General features: G+C 59.1%; 2 protein-coding genes and 1 long non-coding RNA gene across 4 annotated transcripts; 2 read left to right on the top strand and 1 right to left on the bottom strand.

Annotated features, from left to right (window-relative positions):
• The first annotated feature begins 1,380 nt into the window (after positions 1-1,380).
• FIS1 (fission, mitochondrial 1) lies at positions 1,381-5,523 on the top strand. The gene is made up of 5 exons (XM_032327695.1): positions 1,381-1,558; positions 2,428-2,560; positions 4,295-4,371; positions 4,808-4,913; positions 5,224-5,523. The coding sequence occupies exons 1-5, from the start codon at positions 1,514-1,516 to the stop codon at positions 5,319-5,321; spliced, it is 459 nt and encodes a 152-aa protein (XP_032183586.1). The 5' UTR covers positions 1,381-1,513; the 3' UTR covers positions 5,322-5,523.
• Positions 3,880-6,968, bottom strand: LOC116580889. Its single transcript, XR_004281824.1, has 2 exons — positions 6,879-6,968; positions 3,880-4,244 (listed from the first exon to the last, which is right to left on the bottom strand). It is a non-coding gene; the product is annotated as an uncharacterized LOC116580889 (long non-coding RNA).
• A 197-nt stretch (positions 6,969-7,165) lies between these two features.
• CLDN15 (claudin 15) lies at positions 7,166-12,148 on the top strand. 2 transcript variants are annotated; one of them, XM_032327694.1, is made up of 5 exons: positions 7,166-7,710; positions 10,401-10,496; positions 11,327-11,408; positions 11,496-11,612; positions 11,693-12,148. In XM_032327694.1, the coding sequence occupies exons 1-5, from the start codon at positions 7,494-7,496 to the stop codon at positions 11,808-11,810; spliced, it is 630 nt and encodes a 209-aa protein (XP_032183585.1). In that variant the 5' UTR covers positions 7,166-7,493; the 3' UTR covers positions 11,811-12,148. The 2 variants fall into 2 exon arrangements, with proteins under 2 accessions (XP_032183585.1, XP_032183584.1); XM_032327693.1 differs by having other exon boundaries at positions 7,167-7,710; positions 10,332-10,496.
• The last annotated feature ends 2,929 nt before the right edge of the window (positions 12,149-15,077 follow it).

The following is a 15,077-nucleotide window of genomic DNA, read 5'->3' as shown; positions in this document are numbered from 1 at the left end:
GTATAATTACAAACCGACAAGTAGCATGAAGACTAGTATTACAATCTCAGCCCTGGTGGTAGTTTGCAGGGTTTCGTTTTTAGTTTTCCTACCGAACTGCCTTCATTTAAAATTTTCCTGCTGTACTTGAAACAAATGGTTTCACGCGATTGCTTTGCCTTCTAGGTTTTAAATTAACCCGCGTTGTTCCTCCCTGGCTCATCCTGCTGCTTAAGGTAAGGCCTCTGTTCCAAACCAGCAAAAAAAAAAAAAAAAAAAATACAAATTTAGGCCTGAATTGTTTCAAGATGAATAGTTAGAGTGTACTTAAGAACTTGTTCTGTCTTCTCTTTATTCTTTAACAGACTCCCTATATCAAAGTCATTTCAACTGTTCGAACTAAGTAGGAAAGACGTCTCTCCCCTAACTCACAAGACTATTGTGGGAATTAAAAAAAAAAAAAAATTAAAGGGACTCTGCAAACGTGAAAGGTTTTTGGATGATAATCCCTTGCATTTGCACTGCCCGCTTTACTGCTGTTTATTTCGTGTCTACTCAACAAATACTTACTGGACATTGATCTTGTGTCAGGAGCTGGGGATGCAAAGATAAACAAGACCCAGGCTCTGCCCTCATGGAACTTACATTGTGATGTGCACTGGAGCACTGTGGGTCAAGGTGAAAAGAATCGGAAAGTCGCTACCTACCCAGTCCTTTCACTGCACAGCTCAGGTGCCAGAGGAGTGAACATTTACCTTTCCCATCTTTTGACTACTCCTGCCCATGACCCACAGCAGATCTTCCCCCCTTGGACACACGCAGAGGAAGCCTTTACCTAGGTATTAAAAGACTGGACCCCCTCTGCAACTAATGGGGTAACAGCTTCTCTTTAAATTCCCATTTAAAGATCTATATAGTATCCCCTATTCGTATGTACCCCAGTCCCTGCGTGTATGGTTAACAGGTCCTGTTGTCAATCCTCTTGTAAATCAGCGGAGGCCCAAAACCAGTTATGGTACCAGTTATGATTTTGTTACAGGCACCGAAAGGTCTCGTAGCCTCCGGTTTCCCAGACATAGACGGGGTGGGGCTCGAGGGGAGGTAGGTTTGGATAGGTCCCCCAGTCCTCTTTCTGCTGTTTTTCAGCCCAAGGGCTAACCACCAAGATAGGTCCAAACTCTATTAAGGCAGCCTCGGTGGAGGAAGGCACACGCGGGTCGGGTCACTCGCGAGGACGAACGTGGAACTTGAAGTTGCACTGTGGCTATCCGCCGGTGGGGGCTGAAAGGGGGGCCGTTCGGAGCGTGCGCATTAGTGCCTCAACGTGCGCGCGGGCGGTGCGGGGGGGAAGGGGCGGGGCGCTACCGGCGGCGGGGGGCGGGTTCGGCATCAGCTGTGTGAGGTGATTGGCTCCGCGACGGGGAGGGGGCCGGTTTCCGCCGGACGACGGAAGTGGCTCTCCAGCTCTGCCAGTAGGCCATGGAGACGGTGGCACTGTAGCGAGCTAGGTGTGAAGATTGCAGGGGCGGCGGCCATGGAGGCCGTACTGAACGACCTGGTGTCTGTGGATGACTTGCTGGTGAGGCCTGGCCTCGAGGGAGGGAAAGGAGACATTCGACGGGCGGGTCCCGAGGAGCGTCCGGTTGGGGCCAGACCCTCTACCCAGCATCAGTTTTGCCTAGGGAAGCCGAACTACGGCTCCCGGCATCCTCTGCAGTGTCCGGCCCCTGCCCAGAGGTTCTACTTTGTCCAGTAGCCTAATGGGAGTTGTAGTTTTCTGCGCCGACACGCCCCAGACTCGGGGCCTGCGGTCTGGCGTTGAAAGACTGACAGGTGCTGGGTGCGTGGAGGAGTTAGGTCAGGGTGCGGACACTTTCTGTTCCTTCAGTGGGGGGGCGGGGGCGGGAATATAGCAACTACCATGAAGTTTCTTATATTACTCACTGAATGCAGCACGGTGCTAATTGCATTGCAGGCCATATCTCAGTCTTTGTAGCTCTGTGGGCTAGTGTGGGCACTGTTTTTACTCCCAATTTGCAGTTAAGAAAAGGTCCAGGCCCAACAGGGTGGGGCTGGTTGGGGGAAGCAGCTGCGTGGGTTGTTGAGAAGTTCTGACAGCGTGTTTACTGTTTAGCCTCTGGGGTCAGCTGCTTCGGGAGCGGTGCCTGGAGCCGCCACCAGGTGGCATCTCCGCTCGGCACCACTAGGGGGAGGGAAGCGGACGGGGTTACTGTCCAAGGAGACAGCCCGTCGCTGAGCAGCAGAATCCCTGGGTCTGGGTCCCAGGGATGAAGCTAGAGGAACCTGGGATGCCAGATGCCAAGACCCGCCAGGAAAATGAGGCAGAGACTGGGGAAGATGGGGTGTAACTGGGAATTAACCCGTAGGTCCTGGTAGAGAACGGTGGGCCCCTTCATTTCTAAATGACTCCTCTCCTCTCCTTGGCAGAAGTTTGAAAAGAAATTTCAGTCTGAGAAGGCAGCAGGCTCTGTGTCCAAGAGCACGCAGTTTGAGTATGCCTGGTGCCTGGTGCGAAGCAAGTACAACGATGACATCCGTAAAGGCATCGCACTGCTGGAGGGTGAGTTTCTAGGCTACCCCACCCTCCCCTTCCCAGCTGCTGCCATGGCCTTGTTCACTCCCTCCATCTCCAGTGCTGGGATTCTTTTTCTTTTAAAAAAAAATATATATATATATATATATATATATATATATATTTTTTTTTATTTGACAGAGAGACAGACAGAGATCACAAGCAGGCAGAGAGGCAGGCAGAGAGAGAGGGAGAAGCAGGCTCCCCACGGAGCAGAGAGCCCGATGTGGGGCTCGATCCCAGGACCCCGAGATCATGACCCAAGCCGAAAGCAGAGGCTTAACCCGCTGAGCCACCCAGGTGCCCCCAGGATTCTTTCTCGACGTGGCAGTTATTTTCCTGTAAACACCTGCAACAAAGGGCTGCCCCTTCACCTGGCTTCTCCCAGTGTGCTTTTGGCTAATTACCACTTCATCCTTGTTTTGCCAGCGTATGTCAGTCCCCGCAGGCCTCTGGCGATCTGGTAGCCTGACCGGGAGAGTGACTTAGTCTGAGGTCACACAGCTCGTGAATTAGCGGCTGAGTGAGGACTGGAAGCTCCTGTCTTGCTCTTTGGCCTCACCATGTTGCTTATTCAGCAGCTCTTGAAAACCTTCCGTGAGGGCGGTGTGGAAGAAGTGCTGAAGACGGGCCCGGATCCTGGGGGCAGATGGCACTGTTTTGACTGTAATCCTATTTCCTGTTGGTTTTGGATGGGTCACCGTTTGTCAGAGGCCACAATACCTGACTTTTAAATTCCTCTGTTCCCTCTACCCCCTTTTCTTGGCCAGGTAATCATGTGCAGGCAAACAGCGTCCTAGCAAAGGATGGCCATTGTCAGTCGATAAAAATAAGAATCTTTTCTAATGCAAATAACCTCACCCTGCATTTGCCCGTTTGGCTCTTTCAGATTTTTCAGCTTCCCTCTGCAGCTCGGCGCAGCTGTAGATGGGGTCTCTAAGCGTTGCCAGTTCCAGTGGAGGAGACCGAACAGACACGTGGGGAGATTTATAAACACCTGTGAAACTATTTAGCCACAAATTCTACTGCATAGTGTACAGCTGAGCACATAGGCCCCTGGGAAGTCACTGAATTGAGAAAGAATCAGGTGGGGGCGCCTGGGTGGCTCAGTGGGTTAAAGCCTCTGCCTTTGGCTCAGGTCATGATCTCAGGGTCCTGGGATCAAGCCCTTCATCGGGCTCTCTGCTCAGCAGGGAGCCTGCTTCCCCCTCTCTGCCTGCCTCTCTGCGTACTTGTGATCTCTCTCTGTCAAATGAATAAATAAATCTAAAAAAAAAAAAAGAATCAGGTCAAGTCATTTAAGAAGATGGGTTTCGAGCTGATCTTTTATTTAAAGGGGGAGGGAGGGCAGACTTACTCGAACACTAGTCTGGGCAGCGGACGGCTGCAGTGAGAACGCACAGCAGGGACCAGCGGTGAGGAGAGCGGTCTTTGGCTTCTCCGGCGCCTCAGTTTCCTCTCGGTTCCCTTGGATGAGCCCGAGCAGACGGCAGCATTGAGACCAGGGTGCACAGCAGCGGCCGGGTGTCTGGCAGCCTGCGCCCATGCCGCCCCCGAGGTCCGACTGGGAAGCCGGGAGGAGCCGGAGCTGAAACGGAAGCGCAGGACAGTGCCTTTCAGCCAGGACCAGACAGGGATTCGGAGAGTGGAAGGGGTGTCTGGGACACCAGCGCTAGAGAAGGAGAGACGCGGTGTTCACCCTTCTGCCTCCGCCCTCTGCAGAGCTGCTGCCCAAAGGGAGTAAAGAGGAACAGCGGGATTATGTCTTCTACCTGGCCGTGGGCAACTACCGGCTCAAGGTAAGGCGGAGCGTCCCTTCTCGCACTGCACCCTGCCGGGGTGGGCTGCAGCGCCAGCTCGCTGCTCCTCCGGGGCCCTCCAGAGCCCTGGCCGCAGGAAGGCTGAGGAGGGCTGTGGGGGGTGGGGGGTACAGAGGTGCAGGGTGAAAGTCGGCTGACGGAAGGCAAGAGACAGATTCCAGCTGCTGAGGTCGTGGGGAGCAAGGTGACCTCAGGTTGGGGTGCAGCCCCAAGCCTCGGGTTGTTATCTCCCCCAGCTTATCACCCCCACACAGTTGGGGTTGTTTGTGGACTCTACTCCGCTGGGTGGGGCTGGAGTCCGGGAGGAGGGGGAGGGAGGAGCCCCCGGGGCCGGTGAAGGGAAGGCCCGTCCGATGAGCAGGAGAAGCCATAGATACTGAGGGGGGGCGTGCGTGGTGTGTTTCCCCGAGAGCAGGAGTACGAGAAGGCGTTGAAGTACGTGCGGGGGCTGCTGCAGACGGAGCCCCAGAACAACCAGGCCAAGGAACTGGAACGGCTCATTGACAAGGCCATGAAGAAAGGTGCACCCTTCCCCTCTGCCCTGCACTGCCCACTCCCCTTGCTCGCGGGCCCCCTCGTGCCTCTCGGCTCTTGGGTAGGTCCTCTTCCTTCCCCCAGGCCTGGGCTCTCTGGTCTCCCCTGAAGGACGCCCTCCTCTCCAGGCAGCTGCTCAGTGCCTCAGAGGCCCTTCTCCAAGCCCGAGGCCCTCACCTCATGACTCCGGGGGAGGAGGCACGTCTGTTGAGGCGCATCGGGCGGGGAGAAAGAAGGTGCTGGGCCGCATCCCTGGGGGGCCCGGGCTCCTGACAGTCTCCCTTTTCCCTTCCCCAGATGGCCTAGTGGGCATGGCCATTGTTGGAGGCATGGCTCTGGGCGTGGCAGGCCTGGCTGGACTCATCGGACTTGCTGTGTCCAAGTCCAAATCCTGAATGAAACCGCGCCTCTGCCCGAGGACAGTGGGAGCCTGTGGAGGACACTCGGAGAGGGGGGACCCGTCCGTCCTTGCTGTCCCTGTCTTCTGCGCCCCATCACTGCCCTCTGGCGTTCAGCCTCCTTTCCCCAGAGATGTGTCCGGCAGCCCCAAACCATGTGCTCCAGGAGGAGTGTAAATAAAACAGCCTTGGCTTGGGATCTGCTGTGTCCGTGGTGAGGAAGGGGTGGGCTCTTTGGGGCCCAAAGGTGGTGGTCGTGCGCGGTCCTTTCCTGCTCACTTTCCTACTCCTGTCCCCACGGCTGGCGTGGGGTGCGCCTTTGTCCGCCGAGCTGCCCCGACCCCACGCCCTTCCTTCCTCCCCCACCCCCAAAGCAGATCGGGCACAGGGGACGGGGACGCGGCCTTTGCGTGGCGTAAGAGTCCTGGGAGAAAACGGACTAGAGATGGGAAGGGCAGAGCTGGCGGGGACAGGCCAGGATTTATGTCTCCGGTCTCCTCTGACCCGCACAGCTGCGTCGCAGCACGTGGAGTTTTCCACACCAGGGGGCCCCCCCATTCAGTTTCCTCCGAAACCTCCGCCCTTCCCTCTCTTTGTCCTCCTGCCTTCCCCCTCCCCATCCTCCTCAGGGGATGGGCCGCTGCCCAGGGGCAGGCCTGGGGGTTTGGCACGGAGTCTGTCAGAGTTCCTGAGAGAAGGTACAAACTCAGGACATCCCGACTGTCGGCTCCGAGACGGAAGGTCGGAGCCCAGTCCCCACCCAGCCTGCTTTGCCCCACACCCGCCCGGTGCCAGGCTCAGCCCGGGCCTGTCTTGCTTCACTGCATACCTCTCGTTCCGCAGCCCAGCCAGCCTGGTTGGGGGGACTGGGGAGGCGGCAGCTGAGGGGAGCACACAGGAGCCTGATACCGTGAGGGGGGCAGAGGGGAACCCACTCTGGCTCAGCCATGTCCTGGGTGACTGCCTGGGGGTAGCATCCGGCCCCTGGCCCCCGGAGACTGGGCCCCTGTGGCGTTTGCAGGAGGAGAATCCGAGATGTCCTGGCCGTGGCCTCGGGGCAGGAAATGCACCAGGACAGGTGCTCAGCGTTGGTGTGGGGTGGGGACCTGGAGGTTTCTAATCCGTCATAATTAATAGAGCTGGTGACAGTTCTGATAACTGAGCTGCTTAGATTAGCGACGGGATCACTTTCTGGGCCTGCGATTTATCCCCCTCGACGGCCCTTGGCAGTAAGATCAAGCTTGGTGCCGAGAGGCAGAAGATCAGCCCAACAAGGGGGGAGGTTTAAGTTCAGGAAGTTGAAGTTTGGAGGAAAGCAGCCCCCTGGTGGCCTCACCCCAGCCTGCGGGGGGTACCAAGGAGGGAGCAGTTCACACTTTCGGGGAGCTTCTGATCTGGGGTCACAGGTGAGGAAGCTAGTTCTGGTTCACAGAAGCAGAAGCAAGCTCACGGGGCTCTGGGAGACGCTGGGTCTGGTTTGAGTCTGGGTTGGCTGGACTCCAGAGCGCTGGGTACGGTGCCTATGCCCTGTTCCCTTATGCAGCCTTAACCTACCTTGGAAAGATGGGGCCCAAACACTAGGTCTTTTGCGTCTCCTAAATTGTTCTCACCAACATCCAGGAGCGTGGTTCTGTGCCGCGGATTCTGCCACACCGAAGGTACGTCTGGGAGCACACACGGTCTCTCGGTCACCTTCTCTGTCATGTCCCTCTCTGTCCATTCTCTGGCCCCCCATGAAGGCTGAGTCAGAGACGCTTCCCCTTGGCTCCCACTGCCTCCCGGGGGGGCCCCTCCTTGACCGTATCCGTTTGTGCCGTCACTCCCATAAGTCCTCTCCGCCCCCCTCCTGGGGCGGGGAGCCCGGAGGCTGGGGGAGGGGGTGGACTTTTGGCCTGTTTCTTTTATTCCCTCCATCTCTTCGTCAACAGCTGCCTGGTGCTGGAGGCTCATTCCTCTGCCCAGACCTTCCAGGAAGCAGAGAACCCGGAGAGAGGGCCGGGGCGGAAACCGGGAGACAGAGCCGAGGCCCAGACCGCAGCTGACCTCCCTTTCTCGCGCCGCAGCCTGCCTTAGCACCCCACCTTAGCCGAAGCCCCTCAAGGTCTCGCGGGGCTCAGCCCCTCCCCTTCTCTGGGGCCCCCGGCGCCCCTCGGGGCCCTGCGTCCCACCATGTCGCTGGCCGTGGAGACCTTCGGCTTCTTCATGGGAGCCCTGGGGCTGCTGATGCTGGGGGTGACCCTGTCCCACAGCTCCTGGCGCGTGTCCACCGTGCACGGGAGCGTCATCACCACCAACACCATCTTCGAGAACCTCTGGTTCAGCTGTGCCACGGACTCCATGGGCGTCTACAACTGCCGCGAGTTTCCGTCCTTGCTGGCCCTCTCCGGTACGCGCTGGGGACAGCTCCAGGGGGCAGACGCTGGCGGGAGGCGGGAGGAGGGAGAGGCCCCCGGGGACGGTGGGCGCTGCCCGTGGTCGGGCCTCCGGCACCAGACCGGAAAGGGGGTCTGGATCGGGCTCAGCGGGTTGTGGGGGGGCAGCGTCTGGAAGTGCGGGAGAGACTTCGTCCCACGTGTCCCCCTGCCCAGACGGGACACTCCTAGTGGTTACAGGCGCAGCAGGATCTGCCTGCCGGGCTCGGTTTACCGCCTCCGCGCCCCAGGCAGGTCAGAACGGGAGCTTCGTCGGTCCCGTCTGTAGGACCCCCGTCCTCACAGCACGGGCTTACGGATGCTCCCGGGTCAGGATCAAGCACACCGAGCATTAGCGGGAGACGTCAGCGTGTGTACGCACGCAGCCAGTTTCTGCCTCTTAGCTCTGGTGTGGGAGCGCTGGGATCTGCGGGGTGAAGAGGGTGCCCCATCTTGGGTTCTTGGGGTTGAGACACGTAAGACCTTCAGGGTCCCACTGGGCCACTAGTCCCACTGCCTTGGCGAGTTCTAAAGGGCCCTTTGAAAGGGAGCCTCCTGCCCCTCCCAAGCGTCCGCTGGAAGCAGGTCGGGGGCTGTGCATGCATGTGTGTGCTCCGCGGTCCCGGGCAGTGTGTTTCTTGAAGTTCTTGGTGGCTTAGAGTCTACCGCTCTTTTGGCCCAGAAGGTTCTCCCTGGTGGCTGTCGCTCCTTCTTGCTTCCTGTTCACCCTATGAGTAGCTCCCCAGAGCCCCCCCAGGGAGTCTCCCGTCAGTCGGCCCCAAGCCAGAGACCAAGAGTAGGGGACCACGTACCCTATTCGGTGTCGCTCCCACGCCTTCCTTGGAGCCATCTCGCTCTTTTGGGTCCCCTGCTGCGGGTGCGGGGTAGTGGATGGAACCAAAGCCAGCGCTGGGTGTGGAACGTGGCTCCTCAAAATCCCCCAGGAATGCCAGAGATGCTCTGAGGAGTTAGGGTATCTGGGTGGGTCTCTGTGTCCCCACTATTTCCAGAATCTTCTGAGACAGCAGCGGGGGCCTCATGCCTTCACTCTCTCCAGGGCTTTCTGTGTGCAAGCAAGTGCCCCCCACCCGCCCCGCCCCAAGCTCCCTATAAAAGCTGAGTGTTCTCTGGGCCAGAAGCTCAGAGTGCTTGGGGGGCCTGAAGGGATGCTGGAGGCAGCCTGCTCATCAGCCACGGCCACTGCCCCCGCACCCACCCCAACCACACCTGTGGCTTGGGCAGGGGCCTTGGCTGTGAGCTCGTCCACCCAAGAAGGGCCCCACATGGATCTGCTGACGGAGGGGCACGAGCATGCCGGCGGGGAAGGGCAGGGGAGCTCTGCCTGGCATCGCGGGTCGCCTGGCTCTGCAGCCTCTTAGTGGCCTCACTGTACCAAAGCTGGGAAGCCCCAAGGACAAGTGTGAACCTGCCCAGAGTCCCACAGGTGGTAAGGGGGCTGGAACCCAGGCCGGTGAGTCCCTCTGAGGCCATTCTGGTCCCCAGGGGGTTCCTGACTATCATTTAATCACGTCCAGCCCGCACTGCCTCAGGACCCATCAGTAATCTCCCCCTTGACCCCCAGGGCCACCTGGGAAGCCTGGGCCGGTTCAGTCCCAGGTGGAGGCGTGTGGATGAATATGGGTCCGTAGAGGATTCGGGGTAGGGGAGAGGGTGGGAACTCCCGAGGGAGTAGCTGCGAGTGAGAACTTTGGTCCTCCTCCCTGCCCGCCAACCCCGGGCCACTCCGCATGCTCCTGGCAGAGGCCCAGCTTTTCCTTCAGCACCAATGGCACTGCCCCACCCGGGAAAGGGGAGCAAGGTCCTTGGAGTGCTTGGCAACTATCAAAGACAGAGTAGGGGGATGGGGACCCGGAAGGAAAGTGGCCATTTCCTTCAGCTTTGAAGAAGGGGAAACCGAGGCACCCAACATCCCTGAGCTAGATGGGCTGGGCTGGGTCCTGCGCCCGGGGAATCCCACTTTCCGGGTGAGAAACTGCCCTTGTCCAGTGACCGTGGGCCACTGCTGCCCCCTACCGGTCGCTTCAGGAGAACGCTCCGTTCGGGCTGACTCGGGCTGTGCCAGGCACCCGGTGGGACTTAGAGAGAAGCCACCGCAGCGAAGAGGGAATAGTCAGTGCAATTTCTGTAACTCACAACAGGGCATGGTGGGGACCTGACAGACCAGAGGTTCTCAACTGGGGTTATTTTGTCCCTCAGGGATCATTCGATAGCGTCTAGACCTGTTGACCATCCCTCTTGGGACGGACTGGTAGTGACATCTAATGACTAAAGGCGAGGGATGCTGCTGGACATCCCAAGGGCACAGAACGCCCCCCACCCCCAGAACAGAGGGCCAAAGTGTCAGTAGTGTCAAGGAGCAAGCCTGTCAGGGGGTGGGGAGCAGAGGCTGGGACTCCTGGGGGCCGAGGTAAGCTCCTGGGAAGGAGCCCGTGGGACCCCTTCGGCTGAATAGGGCCTGATGGGGAAGGAGAGGACTTGAGGGCCCTTATGGGCTGAGACCCGAGCAGGGGCTGGCTCGGTCGTGGAGGGGCAAGGGGCCAGCTGAGGGACCCATGGCTGCGCCCCACCTCCCCAGGGTACATCCAGGCCTGCCGGGCGCTCATGATCACCGCCATCTTCCTGGGCTTCCTGGGCCTCTTCCTAGGCATAGTGGGGCTGCGCTGCGTAAACATTGGGAGTATGGAGCTCTCCAGGAAGGCCAAGCTGGCGGCCACTGCAGGGGCCCTACACATACTGGCTGGTAATTGGGGGAAGGGGACGGGTGTGCCCTGCGTCGTGGAGGGGGGTTGTAGTGGCAGTGCACCCGGGGTTCCCTGTCTTCTCCGGCTCACCACTCCCTGTGGGGGTCTCCCCTTTCCCATCACACTGACTCCTGCCCTCCCTGCTCAGCTCTGCCCTCTCCCCCTGCCCACCCAGCCTCACTCCTCCTGTCCCCGTCCCTCAGTTACAAATCCGCCCATCAGCAGTGTTTCTTGAGGCCCGACTAGGAGCCTCAAGAGGCATGAGTGAGGGGTGAGAGAGACCCCAAGGTGAGTGACCTTACAGCCGGCCGGGAAGACCAGCCAGGGCAGACTCACCGCACCTGTGGAGTAGGCTGGGTCTCGCCCTCTTCTCCAGCTGCGGAAACAGGCTCAGAAAACTCTGGTGACCAACTGGAGGAGCCCCCAGAGAGGGGTGAGGCTGGTCCTGTAGTCCTGGGTCTCACTGGCCTCGGGCCTTCACTGCACTAGTGGTAAAGGCGTGTCACGGGCTCTGGGGGCTTCGGAAGGCAGGAGGAAGGGGCTTCGGGGCAGCTGTGCAGGACCACTGCTGGGGCTGCTGGATTTCCCAGGATGGGTCGGATTTGGACGGCAGATTCCCAGTGAGGTGACTAGGTGATCAAGATGTGGGGCAGGGCCGGGTAAAGAAGGGGCCAAGGGCAGAGTGTGGGAGACTAGACATGAAAGCGGGGCTGTGCTTGGGGACCCTAGGAGACAGAAAGGTCAGGAGCTAGGGAGGGAGTGAAACTTGCCACCCCCTCCGCCTCCGCCAGGCCTCGGGCTCGAGCGTGGCCGTCTTCTCCCTCCGCAGGTCTCTGTGGGATGGTGGCCATCTCCTGGTACGCCTTCAACATCACCCAGGAATTCTTTGACCCCTTGTATCCTGGGACCAAGTGAGTGTGGGAGCCCCACGCTGGGGGGCTGTGGGTGGGCCTCAGCCGGCCAGAGCTAGCGCTGCCCCGCACCTCTCCTCTCCCCAGGTACGAGCTGGGCCCCGCCCTCTACCTGGGCTGGAGCGCCTCCATGCTCGCCATCCTGGGGGGCTTCTGCCTTGGCTCTGGCTGCTGCCGCGCTCCCGACGCAGACCAGGCCCCCAGGTAAGGGCGGTTGCGTGCGTCGGCGGGGCAGGAGGGATGGGGGGGGTGCTCCTCCACTGACCTAGGCCCCTCTGAACCAGGCTCCCCTACAAGGCCTCCGTAATGCGGTCCCCTGTCCTCACTGGCGGCCTGCGCCCCGCGGCCTCGGACGAAGGGGACAGCACCTTTGGCAAATACGGGAAGAACGCCTACGTGTAGGACGCCAATGGACCCCATTGCCCTCCCAATGCCCCAGCGGAGAAAGGCCTCCTGAACCTCGGGCGGTAGGCCGTGCTCCAACTCCACCCCATGGCCAGAAGCCACGCCCAGCTCTGACCGCTCCTCTGGCCCCGCCTCCCACCCCGGCCACGCCTCCTCCATCCGGCCGGGAACCTGCCTCCTTAGAACTCAGCGCGGACTCCTGGGGCAGGACCTGGGTCTGGGCGCTGGTTGGCTAAGGGGGTGGAGGCGTCCCCTACCGTTTGTATTGTGTATAAATACATGAATGAATAAATTTGTACTGTGAACTGTTCAGGGATGAAGTGGCTGTCCAAGCGACGGGTGGCTGGGGTGGCCCCCAGAGCCGTCTCAGTTCTCGGACCCAAGGGACACTTGTCCCTCTTTATCACCTTTGGACTGTCTCATCCGAAAAGGAGAGGAGGGGTTGCAAATAATTTCACGAGTGTGGCACGCATAATTACAAGAGTCCTCAAGGCGTGGATAGGGGAAGACCCACCTCTAGGAAACTGAAAGGGGCGCAGGGATCCCCCTGGCCAGCCAGAGCTAAGCCGCTCTTGACTCTCGACCTTTCTCAAGGAGACAGCTGACCTGAGCAGAGTTCCTTTAGCTGTGCCTGGGTGGACCTCGCAGATCAACGGCCCTTTGAAGTTGTCAAATCAACCAGGTCTCCTGCAGGCCTGGGGCCTAGATTTTTCTGGGGGAAAGTTTCAACGATTTCCAGAAAAGGCTCTCAAGGGCTCTTCCCAGAGGCTTGCACCTCGGTGGTGTGTGTGTGTGACTTGATGGTGTCCAACTCAGACACGGCAGTGGGTCATGGGCTGGCCTGGACCAGGGCTGGTGAGAGACGGGAAAATAAGGCCACAAGAGAGAAGCCTGGCATCCAATGCAAGGCGGGGGTCAAGGGCCCTAGCCCGGTACCTGTCCTCGGCAGCGGGGACCCCTGACCACCAGTCACTGGGGTGCCCTGGGTTCTGATCTCGCCCCTTGAACTTTCTCTTTCATCCTATTTATTCCCCTGCACTGCCGGTCCCCTGCGATGCAGAGCCCCCCCGCCCCGCCCCGACATGTGCATCCTAACAGGGCCCTCTCTCCGCAGCCTCCGAAGTGCGCGCACCCCCGTGCGTCTTCCCCAGGCTGGCAAATTCGCCGACTTCATCACTCCCCCAGCCAGTTCCTGGGACTGCTGTGACCAGCACAGTCGACCCCTGAGTCACACACAGCTTGACGCTGTCAGTCACCTCGGGCTCTCCCTTCACTTGCCCTCTGCCACCTCCCCCAGATCCCATGGATTCCCCCTCCTCAGTGGTTCTCACATCCACTTACTGGCTCCCTTTGCTGCCTTTGCTGGGTCAGACCGTCATCCCAGGATCCCCTGGTGGAGTTTCTCATCTGGCTAATTCTCTCCACCTCCCCGCCCTCCGTGGAGCGCCAAGCATTGTGCTGCCTTAGCAGCTCCCTAGCACCTGGGGTGGGGGGGGATAAAGCCCAAGACCATTAAGGCCCCACACACTGCCGGACCCTAGCCCACCTTTCTGTGTGGGGTCCCTACTCCTCGGTACAGCGGCGCTCTCCTAGCGAACTGGATGGCTCACTGGCCTTGCGGTTTCCTACGGGTCTACCCAGAAGCACAGGTGCCTTTTCAGCTGTTAAGGGGGTTCCTGGTCAAGAAGTTTGCGGAAGTCTGTATACCCTATTGCCTCCCAATTCTCTGCTTCCAGAAAATTTGTGGATGTCCCGCTGGTGGAGCCAGTTACATGGCCAAGTCGAGAGTCCGTGTGTAAGGGACTGCACGAGCGCGTGGGTGCCGGCGTCATGATGTACCCGTCTGCCGTGCCAAGGACGGGCCCACAGGGTTGGCTTTATTAGCAAACCCGGAGTGGGTTTCTCTCAAAAATGAGAACCTACACCTCACGAAGGTTCTTACAACTCTGAGAGGCCTCGGGGAGGCCGGTATCCTGCGTGCTCCCCACCCCCAAAGGACAAAAGCTAAGTGCATCTCCTGACATCCCCGGGGACATTTCCAACCCAATCTTCCACCCCGTCCCCCGCCCCACAGCTTCTACCTCCTTTCCAGAGCCCAGCCTGCCTCTTCTCAGCGCTTCCCACTCTCAGGAAGGCTCACGTGAGCCAGCTTCCGCACTTGCGCATCTAAGTACGTGCCCTGAACACGGGCACTGGTTGAAGTTTTGGTATCGTCTGTCCCTCCTGCATAGTCACGTGGCTATTAGGAGCTACCGACAGACTGACCCTTTTAAACAATACTTCTTCCCTTTTTTGCTACAAGTAGTGTGGTGCCAAGACATGGCTTCCCGCCCTCGAAGAGCTCCCAGCTAGGAGCGGAGCGAAGTGTAGACGGCTGGTTGCCGCGTGGTGGGCAAGGTGTGAGGGCCACGGCGAGGAATGGCCGGTCTGTGGAACGGGCTGGACAACAAACTGCTGGAGGTCTTGGTAATCACGTCCACGTCTATCACTGACAGAACTCTCCAGATGCCAGGCTCTGGGCTGGGCAGGCCGTCCTGTTTAATCCTCCCACTACCAGGGCCTTGGCTGTTAAGAGAGGGGGACCTGTGACTTGGCTGAGCCACACAGTTGGGAAACAGTAGGACCAGGATTTGTCCAAGACTGAAGACACAGCTGGCCTGCTTCCTGGAATTTTGGCCTTTCCTAACCAATTCATGTCAACTGAACTCAACTCTCATAGAGGCCTGTAGGAGTGAGCCCCCGGGCTCTAGCATTAACGTCTCCCGCCCTTTGTGCGCCCGGGAGGGGGCACTGGACACAGGGCACTGGACACGGGGACGACCCTCTACAAGCTTTGGGCACCCTGATTTCCCGGAGACCGGGGTGTCTCCCAAAGTAGAGACTGATCTCCCCAGCATGTAGGAAGCTGGCGAGAATTGTTCCAGGCCTTTCCTTGGGGGAGAGTGGGTTTAAGTGGGGGTCCAGAGACCCTTCCTAGATACAGAACGTCCTCCTGGGGCCCCCTGGCATCAGAGCCATGCAGAGCCCTTGGGTCTGGCTCTGTCCTATCAGTCCCCCGGGAAGGCTAAGTGTGTCACTGAGGAGACAAATCTTACACCAGGCAGAATCTATGTGATTCTTTTCGTAATAGCGAAATATGGAACAATGCCAGTGAATTGAGGAACTAAGCCGAGGAGACCGCGTTCTGAAAGCAAGTCCGATGCAGGTGATCACACCGAGGTGATGACGAGGCGTTTCTCAGCCAAGACAGAGTCTTTCATTCCC

This window comes from Mustela erminea, chromosome 20 (genome assembly GCF_009829155.1).
Source record: "Mustela erminea isolate mMusErm1 chromosome 20, mMusErm1.Pri, whole genome shotgun sequence".
In the NCBI taxonomy this organism is placed as follows: Eukaryota; Metazoa; Chordata; class Mammalia; order Carnivora; family Mustelidae; genus Mustela; species Mustela erminea.
This window is presented reverse-complemented; position numbering and strand designations above follow the sequence as displayed.

What these genes read in the sequence shown, in the direction of transcription:
- CLDN15 (XM_032327693.1), top strand. Translation starts at nt 7,494, where the DNA reads ATGTCGCTGGCCGTGGAGACCTTCGGCTTCTTCATGGGAGCCCTGGGG. An exon ending in GTCCTTGCTGGCCCTCTCCG is followed by an intron (nt 7,711 to 10,331) that starts GTACGCGCTGGG and finishes CCACCTCCCCAG; the next exon opens with GGTACATCCAGGCCTGCCGG. An exon ending in GACGCAGACCAGGCCCCCAG is followed by an intron (nt 11,613 to 11,692) that starts GTAAGGGCGGTT and finishes CCTCTGAACCAG; the next exon opens with GCTCCCCTACAAGGCCTCCG.
- FIS1 (XM_032327695.1), top strand. Translation starts at nt 1,514, where the DNA reads ATGGAGGCCGTACTGAACGACCTGGTGTCTGTGGATGACTTGCTG. An exon ending in TGGGCAACTACCGGCTCAAG is followed by an intron (nt 4,372 to 4,807) that starts GTAAGGCGGAGC and finishes CCCCGAGAGCAG; the next exon opens with GAGTACGAGAAGGCGTTGAA. An exon ending in TGACAAGGCCATGAAGAAAG is followed by an intron (nt 4,914 to 5,223) that starts GTGCACCCTTCC and finishes TCCCTTCCCCAG; the next exon opens with ATGGCCTAGTGGGCATGGCC.